At 41.7% G+C, this 14,163-nt stretch overlaps 1 protein-coding gene across 7 annotated transcripts in view; it reads left to right on the top strand.

Annotated features, from left to right (window-relative positions):
• The window catches only part of ITPR1 (inositol 1,4,5-trisphosphate receptor type 1), a 355,613-nt gene that overhangs the window by 233,410 nt on the left and 108,040 nt on the right, over positions 1–14,163 (top strand). For 6 of the 7 annotated variants that reach the window (XM_077116687.1, XM_077116688.1, XM_077116686.1 and 3 more), the window contains 2 exons: positions 10,525–10,657; positions 13,148–13,338. In XM_077116687.1, coding sequence (XP_076972802.1) covers positions 10,525–10,657; positions 13,148–13,338 — 324 coding nt within the window. Of the gene's footprint in view, positions 1–4,046; positions 4,083–5,109; positions 5,161–10,524; positions 10,658–13,147; positions 13,339–14,163 lie in introns of all 7 variants that reach the window. The other variant, XM_077116692.1, reaches the window with a different exon arrangement.

The raw sequence follows: 14,163 nt of genomic DNA, 5'->3' as shown, positions 1-14,163 counted from the left end.
GCTCCCCTCAGAGCACACAGAAGCAGTTGCAGAGTCTGTGGAAGGTTGTTTTTGTTTTGTTTTGTTTTGTTGTTTTTTAATGCTGAGATCATTCCATAAGGACTGAAGTCGTATAAATTAGCCGAGTCAGAATGCGTTTTTAAAGCGGAATTTCACTTCTGTGTTCTCATGAACTTGTTCTATAAAATACAGGTGAAATGATACCATTGGAACTAAATTTTTTTACTTCTTATTTTGTTTCTAAAAAAATGCAGTTAGTTGAGGCATTATATTAGCAGATGTGAAGATGGTTCTGAAATGCTAGATAACTTTTATTTTAGCTCAGTTCTCTTTAAAGCCTTCTGTTCTCTTAATGCGAATTTTCAAAGGCTGATGACGGACGGGCCCAGCAAACATACTTGTGGGCTCATTCACTGTTTGCTTGTTTCCTTCCTTTGAGGTTAGGGGTGGGTAAAAAAGAGCTAGAGACTGATTCGGGGGGGGGGGGGGGGGTTGGAGTCCATAAATTCCCTTTGGTGTGCTGGTAGCTGCATCTACAATGCAGTTACATTTCTTTAACTGAATTTAACTTCTGCAGGAGGTGGTCCACAGAGGGAGACCTAGTTCAAAGGAAAATTCTAGAAACCCAGTGGTAGTAGAGTAAATCATGTCCATGGCAGTGGAATAGAGAGGGTTTTACATGACTGTGCCCTGGGCCATCCTGTAGTAGGCGCATGTGAAACGATGCATGGAGAGATGTATGCATGAGTGGATGAGGTCACTATTGTGCAAGCACCAAAAATGGTAGCCCGAGGAAGTCGGTGGGGCTAGGCTTTTTATTTAGTAATGACAGAGTATAATTTCCTTCATTTATAGTAGAAGTGCATCCCTTGATACAGCGTTAGGCACATTATGTACTGCAGAGAAAGTATGTTTGTGTTAGCTCTGCGTGTATCTAGTTACTACTCAAGAACCAGAGCTTGTAAAACACTGATCGGTGCCTTCATCCAGGAATGGCACTCAGGATTCAGGGATTTGAGATTCCGTTTGCATTTCTATTTCAAAGCCCCAGTCAGTCATTTGGCATCTTTTTTTTTTTTTTCTTATGGAGTTAGATTTTGCTGACCTTGGACAAAAGTACTGGAAAGGCTTAAGGTCAAAGAGTAAACTCCAAAGAGGCAAGAGGGGCGATAGCTGATTTCCAAGTTTAAAAGTAGGCAGCGTAAGAGCCTTGTTAGTCACCTGTTTACCTTGATTGGTGTCAGCCCAAGGCATTGCAGGCTGATCCTGGGACGAAGGTGAGAGAACGCACGTCTTGTGAAATTCAGACAGCCCAGGAACTCAAAACATTCTCCCTCAACATGTGATCGTCGAGAGCTTCACCTTCCATGTGAAAAAATTAACTTTGATCATAAAACTGTGCTGAAAAACTCATGTCATGTGTTGATGAAACCCTGTGTTTTCTTTGTTAGATAATATACTTATATGGCTATTATCTTATTCAGGTATATATGCAACATATTGATATGCTTATATGATTTTGAACTTGCAGCCTTCTGTCATAAAATAACCTTATCCTCAAGGAAGCCTAGCTAAAATCCCAAAAGTAAGAAGCACTAGTACAGGTTGTTGGTTATTTCACCAGATTATATATCAGGTGTGGTCTGGCCTTTTCCGTGCCTGAGATTATTTTGTGTCCTGGCAGGTTATATTATTTAGGGAACTTACCTGTTAGATACTATGAAATGGCGTTTACTGAAACTATCCAAGACGTTACTTAATGTTTTAGCTGGAAGGAATCCTAAGAAATATCTGGTCCAGCCTCCTTAAACTGCCGGTCAGGGGGTTCAGATCCAGAGAGGTCCAGTGTCTTGCTTCAGGGTCACGCAGAGAGCCAGTGCAGAAAGCTCGATTAGCCCTGCTCTCGCGACACCAGCCGCTGCTCTTCGCGTTTCCTTTCTGTTCCATAAATGGATGGCAATCAAAATTGCTCTTCTGATTAGACTGTGACTCCTGAAGTCACAAAGCCCGTTCTGTTTCTCAAAAGGGTTCATACAATTTTCAATTCAAAAAGGTAAATTTAATTTTCATCTTAAAACAAATAAATAAAGTGTCCGTGCCATTTAAAACATCAAAAATCACTGATTTTGGAGGGATTAGGGTGAAATATATATGCGTTTAATACATACAGCACATAGCCATTCAAAAAGAAATTGAGGTGCTTCTCTGGACAAAAAGATCTCAGGTAAGAGGATTTAAAAGACAAAAAATAGGGACACCAACTCCAGTTACATCTTTTTTATTTCCTTTAGCTTTTGTTTTGATTGGCAGTGTAGTAAGAGGGGAGCGCAGTTGGCGTCTATAGTAAATCCATGTCTATAATCCTTTTGTTTGAGTCATATAAGACCAGTATAAAGAATATGTTAGTGAGCTTGTGTCAGTGCAAATAATAGAAGATAATACTTTTCTGTCCGTATCTCAGCCTGCTCACCTGTGGCATCTGCATTAATTCTGCTTTTTTTATGTGTCCTTTCTGCGCTATGGCCGGATAGCAGAAATGTTTGCACGGTCTTTATTCTTTAGATTGAAACATACAGAGTATGAGGACAGACTAAAATGCGTTTTCCCATCCTGATATTACTTATGTCATCTTGAAAAGACACATATCTGAGCCCAGGCTTTATTTTCCTCCCCACACTCTGGTCCTTTCTGCTACCATGTGCTGCCTTACCCCACATGGGAGGCTAAATATTTAGGGAAGAAATTTTCTCCCTGAGACTAGTGGAGTTGGAGTCATGTATGGAAGTGAGTAAATTTAATCTTTGTGCTTCAAGAAATCCCCTGTATCTTCACTTCATTTAACCTCTCGGGAAAAAGAAAAATGACAGAAATCAGGAGGTTACAGAACCAGCAATTTTATACCAAAAGTGTTTTTTGGTTGTTATTTTTTTCCTGCTTCAGTCCTCCCCTTCACTCTGCACACCTCCCCTGGCTCCCCACCGGATGGCCAGGTTCTGGCCTCAGGATGGGCACGCTTTCTCCCCAGAGCCCTGACCCAGGAGGCCAGGTCACTGAGTCATGGTGTGGCGTTGCCTTCGTCCCATGCCCAGGACACACCTGTGACCCAGCCTACCGCAGGATGCCCCTGCCGCCTGCTTTCTGCCCCGAGGCCGTGCTCTAGGCGGTGCTGTCCTCGCCTGAGCAGTAGGACTTTTCACCCGCCACGCCTTGTCAGCATGCCATGCACTCTCACAGACAACTTGCATTTCTTTCTGCGGCATCCTCTCCCAGCTCCTCATGAAACTGAGTGGGGGGCTGGGGGGAAGCATCTGCAAGGCGTGGTGGTCGTGCCGGGGTACCCAGCCCCCGAAGCCCCCGATGGGCACGCATGCCTGGGGCAGTAATCAGCAAAGTGAGCCTGCCCGTGGGAAGCTTCCCTTTTCCTCCCAGAGATGCTGGAGGTCAGGCTTCTTCCTCCTCTGAGTCCAGGGCAGAGCCTCCAGCCTCATCCTCCCAAGGCAGGACAGGCTGTAGAGAGAGGAGAAAAATAGGAGGAAGCATTGACCCACAGGAGGAGCTTTTGGGGGAGGGCGTGGTAGAAAGTGGGATGCAAAGCTTTCACAAGCTTCCAGCCTCTTGGCTTTGAAATGTGGTAGCCCTGAGGAGTTGTCTGGAGGGCGTACCCCGAGCCCTGTTGTCATTCTGTCCCCCTCGAGCACCCCCAGTGGGCACTGTATGTCCTTTCCCTTGGAGTTGGCCAACAAAGCCCAGATGTGCCGCAGTTCTTCCTTTTTAAAGTCATGTTTCCTTCTTGGCTTGTGGTAGACTTTTGTTTCTTTCCTATTTTAAGTGTGTTTCGCCATCTCAAGCCCGTCGTCTCTCCTGGCACAATCACGTTCACTTTAATTTAATAGAAAGCATCATCTCATTCTATTACCGTATTCGGTGGGTGGTACCAGTCTTGGCTCTTTGCTTCAATGTTTTGTCCTTGAGTGTTAGTGTCCAGACTTCGTGGCCCTTGAGACACAAGGGCTGTAACTAACGTGCTTTGCTTTATTCCCAATCAGCTGCCCCCGACTCCGGATTCTGAGAACTCCACCGAGGTGTGTTCCCTACCTATATTTGCTGGGTGAGCAAATATGGGTGCTTCTGGTTGACTGTCTGAATTGTCATGGTGAAATGTCTGTCCCAGTGGTAGATGTTCGGTTGAGACATCCTGGAATGTCGAGACTTTTCTGTTATGCAGAATAGACCCTGGGTCCTATATAGATGGTTTGAAGTTCTGGATATTAATATTTAGTTTTGGTGAAAGTTGCTAATCACATTGTAGTTAGCAAACATACTCTTTCCAGTCTATCTTTGCTATTGCAAACTGAACTCCCCAAATGAAGAACGGAAATTTATCAAGGCGTATGAAGTCGTAGTGACCACTTTTGGAGGAGGTGTATTTCCAAGTGCCAATTTTTGCTTTTGGAGACTGTTCTTAGATCACAGTAGTCAAAACTAGAATGCACTTTCTTTGAAATAAATTTTTGAATGTGCTTCAAATGACATGCAAGCAAATTATCAGGAAGCTAAGGGACAATGTGGGTTTTATAAAGATCAGTCTTTAATATTCTAATCAGAGCTCTTCATGGTTAATAGCTTTGATTAGAATGCTTGCATCCTGAGGAGCTGGGGCAGAGCAGTGGCCCCATGTGTGTTTCTACTCAGAAGTGTGTATATTGATGTCTTTTCTGCATGTGCTGTATAGTCGTGCACGTATGAACCACAAGGACCTGCCCTGTTGGTCTTGCGTTGTAACCCTTTTTGGGTTTGCGCAAAAGCACAGAGAACTTCCTTTTCAGAATCTTTGTAAAAAAATAATGTTGGCCCCAAAATCATGTGCTTGATCATTTTAAACAGGGCACCGGGGTTTAGGGGAGGAGGCAATTGTTAAGCAGCCTGTAAAGTAATTGAGCATTAATTTTTGTTTGGGAAAAAGAAATGAAACTGTAAAAAGGACAGTCCTCTCCATGTGTGTAAGTCTCTGCTGTGTACCAGCTCTCGATGTGTTTTGTTTATGGCTGATGCTGAAGATGGTGATGTTTCCTTAGTGTCATACTTAAAATGGAATTTCTGCATACTTAGCAGGAGCTTGACCCAAGTCCACCACTGAGGCAACTGGAAGACCATAAAAGGGTACGTAGCTTCTGGTGTTGGGAGCTGATGGTCAAAGACCTCTCTCAACCACACATCATTTTGTGATTTTTTTTGCAAGACAGCTTTTTGGTTGTTGTTGATATTGCTAAATTAATTACTTGGTGCCTATCACAGCCATTTATGTAAATGAAACTGATTGTAAATTCCATTTAAACTGATCAGAAAACTGTACCCAACCAATCTCCAAATAACAAGTAAGCTTTCAGGGTCTTCTCTTTTCTGCTTATGCGAAGTCTTAATTTTTTTTTTCCATATGCACCTGATAATCATTATAGGTAATTTTTGAAAAACAAAAGAGGAGAATGAAAAATTATTCATGGTTACCTTAGCACCAATAAAAGCTACTGATGTTTTAATATTTCTTTCTGCCTGCTTTTCTATACACACAAGCATGTCTACTTTTATTGTCATTGGAATTATTCTAAGTCTAACTTTCATACCCTGCTTTTGTCATTTAATCTTTTATGTAAGCATTTTCTTTGAGAGTCTTTGAATGTTAAACAACTGTCCAAAGTTCCATAAATCAGCTAGTAGTTCGCAATCTTTTTTTGACAAGGAAATGAACAAATGCGTTTATCTTTGGATCGGGTCCTAGAAGGGAAATTCCTAGGCCATGCGTAGGTACTTTCTTAAGAGGCGCTGATTATGCATTCGTTGTTAAACCATTTTCTAGAAGGATCCTCTATGGCCATCCACATGCTTACCAGCATAGATTTTCAAGTCACCCATTTTTGGAAGACACCCAAATGTCTTGGTATTCTGAGAGCTTATCATATGCCGATTATTGTGCTAAGGCTTTTATAGGTTTAACTGATCAATTTTTATTAATGCTCATTGCATGGATTCACTACATAGACTTCATCCCCATTTCACAGATTAGGAAACTGAGACTCAGCGAGGTGAAGCCCCTTACCCAAGGTTAGAAAGTGGCTGGTCGTTATGAAGACTGCCTTGGATTGTGGTCATCAGGGCTTAGAGAGTTGACGCCCGGGACACGGTGGCAGCCTGGTGCGCTTTTATTGTGCTCACACACCCGAGCCCCTGCCCAGTCCATCCACACCCCAAATCCCTCCTGTTCTTTTACTCTGATGGTGAAATAAGCATGTGATTCTCAGACGATGCCCAGGGAGTCGCTCCCAGGAAGTAGGCTTGTGGGCTGAACTCGGTGCAGTGTAGTAGCCCTTCCAGCCCTTCTCCCATCTCCTACGGTTTGCAGACTAAGGGCACCTCACAGTCATGTGTTTTCCTCATTTGCTTGACCCTTAAGAATTATTCTAGGTCTCAGAAGTAGCTGACCCTCATGACCTAAGCTCTCAGGAGACACAGCACTGAGTGCTGTATAAGCTTAGATTTTAGACGGAAACAGGTTCAAGCTTCTACTTGCCAGGCAGTAGCTGTGTGATCTGGGGCAAGTTATTTAACCTCTCTGTGCCTCAGTTTCCTCTGTCATGAAATAGGATGATAATTGTATCCATCCCTTATGCCCTGAGATGCTCAGGTAGAACAGTCAGCACAGTGTCTGGAATATAGTAAGGGATATTAATCATTAATTGTAGTTACTTGTTGTTTGAAACATTTAAGTGATGTAGACAAAAGGCGTAGGAAAAGGAAGGAGTTTTTTTAATCGAGACTCTACCTTAGTTCTGCCTAAGAAGCTGTTTGTTCACGTGAGAGGGCAGTATTTCCTGAAGCCAGTGATTTTTATGTGGTTGAAAACCAGAAAACCAAAAGGTCACTTTCCTTGTCCTTTCTGTGTAGCAACATTAACTCCTTTGTGTTCACACTTGGCTCTATTCCCACACAGTTCGTTAGCTGCTAGATTAATAGATATGCATGGAATTCATTTTAAGTGAAGTTGCAAGGTAAGAGCTCGATTTCATTGCACGGCATCATTGATCTGTTGGTTTTTGCTGTTTTAACATAACCCTTATTACAAATGAAACTCTTCTTGACTTCTCCTTTTCTTAGGTAATATGTGTGTGGAATTTCTTGCTGAAGAGAAACATCTATCTATCTATCTATCTATCTATATATATATATATTTTTTTTTTTTTTTACAGACTGTAGGTGTAAACTGCTAGTGAAAAAACATAGACACACAAAACTAGTATTGTTTTTTTTTTAAAGGGTTGCGATAGCCAAATGTTGAAGCTAAAGAAGTCACATTATTTGGGAAGTCATTTTTTTTTTCTTCTCTGCAATCAAATTTCCCAGCCTAGTATACCAGCAACAGCTTAGTGCTGTTAAGTGATTTATATCAACATGATTAGGAAGACTTTTTTGTACAGATTTTAATTTTTCCTAAATTAAACCACTGGCTCACACAAAAAACAGACTTTCCCTTAAATCTAAGTTTTCATATAAGGGATTTGCATAACTTTTAATATCGCTTAGCCGTTTTCTCTCTCTGTCTCCTGTTACCTAAAATCTATCTTTATTCTTTCAAAAAGGAAACAAATTTCATCTTTTGTTTAAAAAACAACAAGCTCCACTTAGTCACTGTTCCCCCTCCCCCATTTTAAATCTTTGTTTATGGGGGGAAATCGAGGTAAATATGTACCAATAACCTATAATTAAGAGTGGGGGGAAAAAGAAAAGTTTGCGGGGTAGTATGCGAATTTTTTTTTCCCCATAATGAGCACATTTCATAATATTCTCTTATGGAGGGAAAATGTACCATTTGACGCATCCGTTGCCATGGTAACTGGTAGGGTTTTTCTGTTAAAGGAAAGGAAAAATGGTAATGTGAGATCCCTTTGTAACTTCATTTTGGTTTCCAGGCTGCATAAATGTGAAGTTCCTGTTTCGGGGCCACGTGTTACTGGGTGGGCATGGGTTCTTTTCTTTACCTCCTGCTTGCTTGCTTGTAAACTGCCCAGAATTTGCAGAGTTCACTGGGGGCCAAAAATCTAACTGAACTGTAGCGCTGCAGCCTCCAGTTGAGAGTCTCTTCAGGGACGTGTGTTTGTTGGCGGGTCACGGTCCCCCTTCCTTTGGCTTGGCCATCCAGCCCTGAGAACCCCTGGATTTTTGTCGCCGTGGCTTGGTCGAATGTCTTCTGTGACTGCCTACATCCAGTCATCCCCCCTTAAGCAGTGTCCTCGCAGTGCCAAGGGGGAGCCTGTCGAGCCTTAGGATGGGTTATGGCTGGCCACCCCTTCTGTTGGGAGTTCAGAGGCCGTATCCTACTGAAAGTAAATCAAATAGGTACATCATTATATTAAAAAAAAAAAAAAAAAAAGCAAAATCCTATTTAATCCCCTATTGTGTATTTTCTATATGGAGGTAACTTTGTTCGCCTTTTCTCCCCCCCGCCCCGCCCTTGGTAGGTTTTCTTGATGGTTCCTTTGCCATTTCTCTTTCGCTTATGAAGCCAGCCTTTTAATCACCATTTTCTTGATGACCGCTTTGGAGAGAGTTGATGTGTTTATGCCAGTGCTGGAGACTTGAATACCAGGAAAGCTGTATCTTTACCAAAATGTGGGCTTCTAAGCCCTGAACGAGTACTGTTCTGAAAGTTCTTTTCCCCCACCTACAAGTAGTTTATTCAAAAGAATTCAAACATTACAAGTAACTTCCCCCTTTGAAGCACGGTTGGAATTTGCAGTTGGTCAATGTGGGAAATGTGTTTCATAAGCTAACAGACATGCCCTCCTTTGCAAAACTTCAACGAGAGCCATATTTGTGGGTGGAATGAAGAGAGGAAAATTGAGACTTTTTGTTTCCTGACCTTTAATTAAAAAAAAAAAGAAATCAGTCTCTCTTCCTCTCTCTCTCTCTCTCTCTCAATCTTCCTTCCCATCCCCCCCTATCCCCACCCCCCAGTCTTTCTTCTCTTTACCTCATTATAATCTGTCCTTGGAGTAGTTGACCAGCAGCATGAATTAACAAAGGACTTACACTTGGCAATGTAGCCCTGAGACTTTACATGATTTTGACAATTGACTCAGGCTTCTTTGCCTGTGTTTTCTGCCTCTGCCTTTCTCCTCTGTCCCCTGCCTCCCTCCGTTACCTCCACCTCCCCACTCACAGGGCCCTCCCCCTTCTGACATCCCCCTCCTGTCTTGTTTTGGCAAACACCTCACTTGAAGTTTCCAGATCTATTTTCAGAGCTTATTAACAAATCACTTTAAATCCTCCTGACTCATGTTACAGATGCAGGTCTCATCAGAAGAACTCTTAGGTCTCTATTTTGGAGACCTGCCGTATTTTGGCACCTCTTCTCTCTGCTAGACTCCTCACTTACCTCTCTTGATGATGCACCAGAGGAACTCCACGCCTAACTGCTCTGTCCCTGGGAGTTAGCCCAGGGAAAATTTGTGCAGCTTTTGACTTTGGGAGCTGGCAGATGGGGAGGTAGGGAGATGATCTCAGTGACCCTTTTATCTTCATGGCTGAGAATAAATCCTGCTTCCTTGGACTGGCTTGCCAGTGTCCTCTATTGTTAATGGAAAAATTAACCTTTTATTTATTTATTCTTTCAGTTAGCGAAGTGATGAAGAGTTATATCTCCTGTTCAGGAGTCCTTTGATATTTATATATTTTAAACTTTTTGTTATCAGAAAGTTCAAATATATATAAAAGGCATCAAAAGAGTTTTGGGAACCCCTACTCATATCTCAGCATCAGCAGCTATCAACTCATGCCTGATCTTGTCTCATTTATGCCCCTACCCACTTGTCCTCCTCCCAGATTATTTCAAATCAATCACAGATATAATGTCATCCAAGATGCTTATTTTTTTATTGACATATCTGCCACTAATTTGTTTCCAGTCGCCTTATCTTTTCACTGTCTTGTCCACTTATTATTTCTATAAGAAAGTCTTCCTTTCAGTTCATTAAATCAGTATACTCCATTACACTGATATCTTAATATTTTCTTAGGACCCCAGCAATAAATTCTGTGCTTGGAGTGACATTTTTATATTTCCTATGTGGAAACTGACCTGTAAAATTTTCGATTTGTCCAAATTGTATTGGCTTACCCTAAAGGAATTTTGTGTTTGTTTTGTTATTGTTAGTTGCCCTTCAAAATTAATGTTCGATCTTTATCATTGCGTGAGAGAATACTTCAGATATTTATCATTGTGTGAGAGAATACTTCAGATATTTAATATTCTAGAATTGCTGCCTTTTTTTTTTTTTTTGACATGGTCTGGTTTCCTGAGAAAATATTGAACAAGTTAACTTGAGAGTTTCCAAATGTCTTTATTAATAATTTACTTCTTCCCTGAGTGAAACGGGGCCAATTATAATTGAGCATCCTTGTGTTTTTTGACTGTTAGTTGCTCAGTTATGCATTAAATTCAGAACCTGATTTCATTATCCTGTTTGAATTAAGGGTGAGGCGCTCAGGCAGATTTTGGTCAACCGTTACTATGGAAACATCAGACCTTCAGGAAGAAGAGAGAGCCTGACCAGCTTTGGCAATGGCCCGCTGCCACCAGGAGGGCCCAGCAAACCTGGGGGAGGAGGTAGGCTGCATGCTGTGCTGATCAGTACATGTGTGAATTGAGCATGCCACATGATGGCTTCATGTTTCTGCATAATGGGTTGCAAGCCTAACAGATGAATTTGGGTTGCAAATGTATTTTTCAGCAACTTGTTTTCTCTTTGGTGTACTATCAAATTGATGTCTAAAAGTACTTCCCTGCAAAATATCATTTCTCTGCAATTGAATATTGGCTAACCCCTTTGCCCTGTCTTTCCCCTTCAGTCACCCTCTTGGTGATACTTGAATGATTCAAGGAACTGGATTTTTATTGTACATTTTCCTATGATCATTAGGGCTCATGTATTCTGATAAAATGATGGTGATGTTGGCAGTGAGGATGGTGAAAACTACCCTTTTTTATTGAACTTACCGAATGCCAGGGGCTTTCCCAAGTCCTTTGCGTTCTTTCTCTCCTTTTCTTCTCCAACTTACCCATCACATGGTTGTTGGGCCAGTGTAACAGAGAAAATTGAAGCTTATTAGTGGCTTGTCTGGAGCTTAAACCTGGTGTGTCTAGTTCCAAAGCCCATGCTGCATGCTTCCCCAAACTCATATAGGAGTTCACAAAAACATCCCTGTGCAAAAGTGCCTAAAAGTAAATCTTTAAAGATCTTGAAAAACATTTGAGGCAAAATTATAGGTAAAAGTTGCAAAAGATGTTCAATTCAACTGTGCGTCTTAGGTAATTTGGGTTTTAAGGTGGGCTAGTAGCCAGATTCTATTAAATTGGTGCTTGAAGCACAGTTGTGTTGCACAATTGTGAGTGTGCCTAATGTGAATTGCCCTGTGTTGTAATGATGAGTGTTCAGCAGCAGCTTCAGAACCTAGGTGAGTTCTGTGGGTAGCACAGAAATGGTCAATGTTTAATAAATTCATTCTAGCAACTTCTACAGAAGCATCTTGGATCTCTCACTGGACAGAAACTGGAAGCAATGTGCCCAGTTCACGGAGCCATGCAAGCTTCTGTGAAGATACAGGAAAATCCCCAGTGACTCTCACTCAGAAGTTCCTCACACAACATCTCAAAGTGATTTCTCTTTGCTTTCTGCAGGGGATCACTCAACAAATATGTGAAGCCCTTGGGAGGCATGGTCAAGGGGATTCAGAAATGCATCAGAGACAGATTCTGCTTCTAGAAGCTGTGGGAGAAAAGATGTGCAACTCAACATCTTCCTTGTTCCTTGTTATCTTCCTTGTAGATAAGGGCAGATGCAGCAAGAAAGTAGCATTTGAATTGGGCTCTGCAGGGAAGGACTGATAGATTCATTTTCTCCTTTCTCAGAATAGACCAGCCCATTTACCCAAGTATACTAATGTTCCCCTTATTATCAGTAATAATGCAAGGAAAATTCTTATATATGCAGTTTCCAAACACAGACGGAATGCATTCTGTTGAATGACACAGACCCTTTCTTCTTAAGTATATTCATCACATCTTAAGCTCAATGAGGATAGGAATGTCATTTGTTCACTCCCTATCCCACGTTCTTGCCTCCATGTAGCCGGTATGAGTAAATGTTTGCTGAGTGGATGAATGAACAGATAAATGATGTTAATGGTGAGTTTGGGGCTGGGGAGGTTTGTTAGAAACAAGGCTAAAGAGGGCTAAAATGACCCGTCTAGAATTAGTGACAATAGCCTCTTGGACCTGCACGTAGAGGAGATGATTAGCCCTTTTTGCATTCAGGCTCAGGCTTCTTTTGTGCACCAAGCTTTATAACAATGTAAATATACTCCAAGACAAAAACAGGCAAAATTCACCCACAGAGTGTGCATGGTGCAGTGGTAGAATTCTCGCCTGAGGTGGAGGAGACCCAGGTTCGATCCCCGGTCCTTGCACTACCCCCACCACGACCTGCCCCCCCCCCCCCCAAAACAAGCAAAACAAACGAACAAATTCAACAAATGGTGCTGCAATAACGGGATACTCACATGGAAAAATAATGAAATGTGACCCCGCCATACAGCATACAAAAAAAATTTATCCATAATTCCTAACAATAAATAAAATTGGATTAAAAAAAAAATCCACCTAGGCCATGCTTTCTTAGGAATGTTCTAGGAAGAGTTTAAGTCTGATTTATGTCTTAAACTCACATCAATTCTTAATAATTCGCAGTACATTTTAATGTAAAGGAGAGTCTTGGCTGGGTGGCTTTTGTCACTCCCTGGAAATATTTCATACTTCCTTCATCCTATCTGCCAGAATTCAAATACCAACCTGCTCCTTTCAAGCTGTGTGTTTGTGGGCAAGAGATGTCCTCTGTGTGTGTGTGTGTGTGTGTGTGTATGTGTTTTCTTTTTTTTTTAAATGGGGCTAAGAACCAGTATCTTCCCTGTGAGACTGTTAAGAAGACTAAAAGAGATATTGCAGGTAAAGTGTTTCATGCATAAAGTGTTGGTACGTAACGTTTTGCAGGGAATGTTAGCTGCCATGACAGTAAATAAGAGCAGTGCTCCATCTACCTAGGCGGAGGTTCCGGGTCCAGCCCCATGAGCAGGGGTGAGATGAGCCTGGCCGAGGTCCAGTGCCACCTGGACAAGGAGGGGGCCTCCAATCTGGTCATCGACCTCATAATGAACGCATCCAGCGACCGGGTGTTCCACGAAAGCATTCTCCTGGCCATCGCCCTCCTGGAAGGAGGCAACACCACCATACAGGTAGGAAGACGGCTGGGCTGCTGACAGGGCAGCCCTGCCAAGCGGGAGGAGGTGGGTTCTCGGAGCCAGAACCCCAGGTGGTGCTGACCCTTCTGTATGGAGGTCAGATCATTCCAAGAGCAAAAGGTTTGCTTAGTACACATGCTTCTGTTGCTCTGAAAAACATAGTCTACTGATACCTTGCTGTAATAATTCTGTCATTATCTGGACTTGATTCCAAAACGCAAGTTACATTTGAAAATTGATAAAGTGATGATGATGTGCAAAGGAAATGGGCCTGCAGATGTTGTAGCCATTGCTCACCATAAATTTCTCTGCCTTTTAACTGTAAAGTTCAATAAAACGTAACTAATTTGAACTAATAGGAACAAGCCAGACTAGGTTAGCCAAAAACGAGTAGATAATTTTTTTGCCACCTCGGTGTAATGTAGATTTAAAATAATAACAGAAAACTGGAATTCTTGGTAGAAGTCCTTAAAGAAATAATTTGTATGATATATAAATTGAATTAAAAATGACCCCTTTAAATATTTTTAATACCCACTTTATGCAGTCTTCCTTTTTTGTTGCTCGCAAATAAGGGTTTACTTAGATGTACATCTGTACACAGGTATATATATATCTATATATATATTTTTTGTATGGGCAGGCACTGGGAATCGAACTAGGTATATGTATTTTTATAATAGCGTTATTGCAATATAATTCACATATCATAAAAATCACCCTTACATATATAATTGATTTGACAAATGTATTCTTGGCCTTGAACTTAAGTTCTTGTGCTAAATTCATAAAGTCTTGGTTCTTTGTGCAAACTGAGTA

The sequence above is a fragment of the Tamandua tetradactyla genome, chromosome 9 (assembly GCF_023851605.1).
Source record: "Tamandua tetradactyla isolate mTamTet1 chromosome 9, mTamTet1.pri, whole genome shotgun sequence".
Taxonomy (NCBI): domain Eukaryota; kingdom Metazoa; phylum Chordata; class Mammalia; order Pilosa; family Myrmecophagidae; genus Tamandua; species Tamandua tetradactyla.
This window is presented reverse-complemented; position numbering and strand designations above follow the sequence as displayed.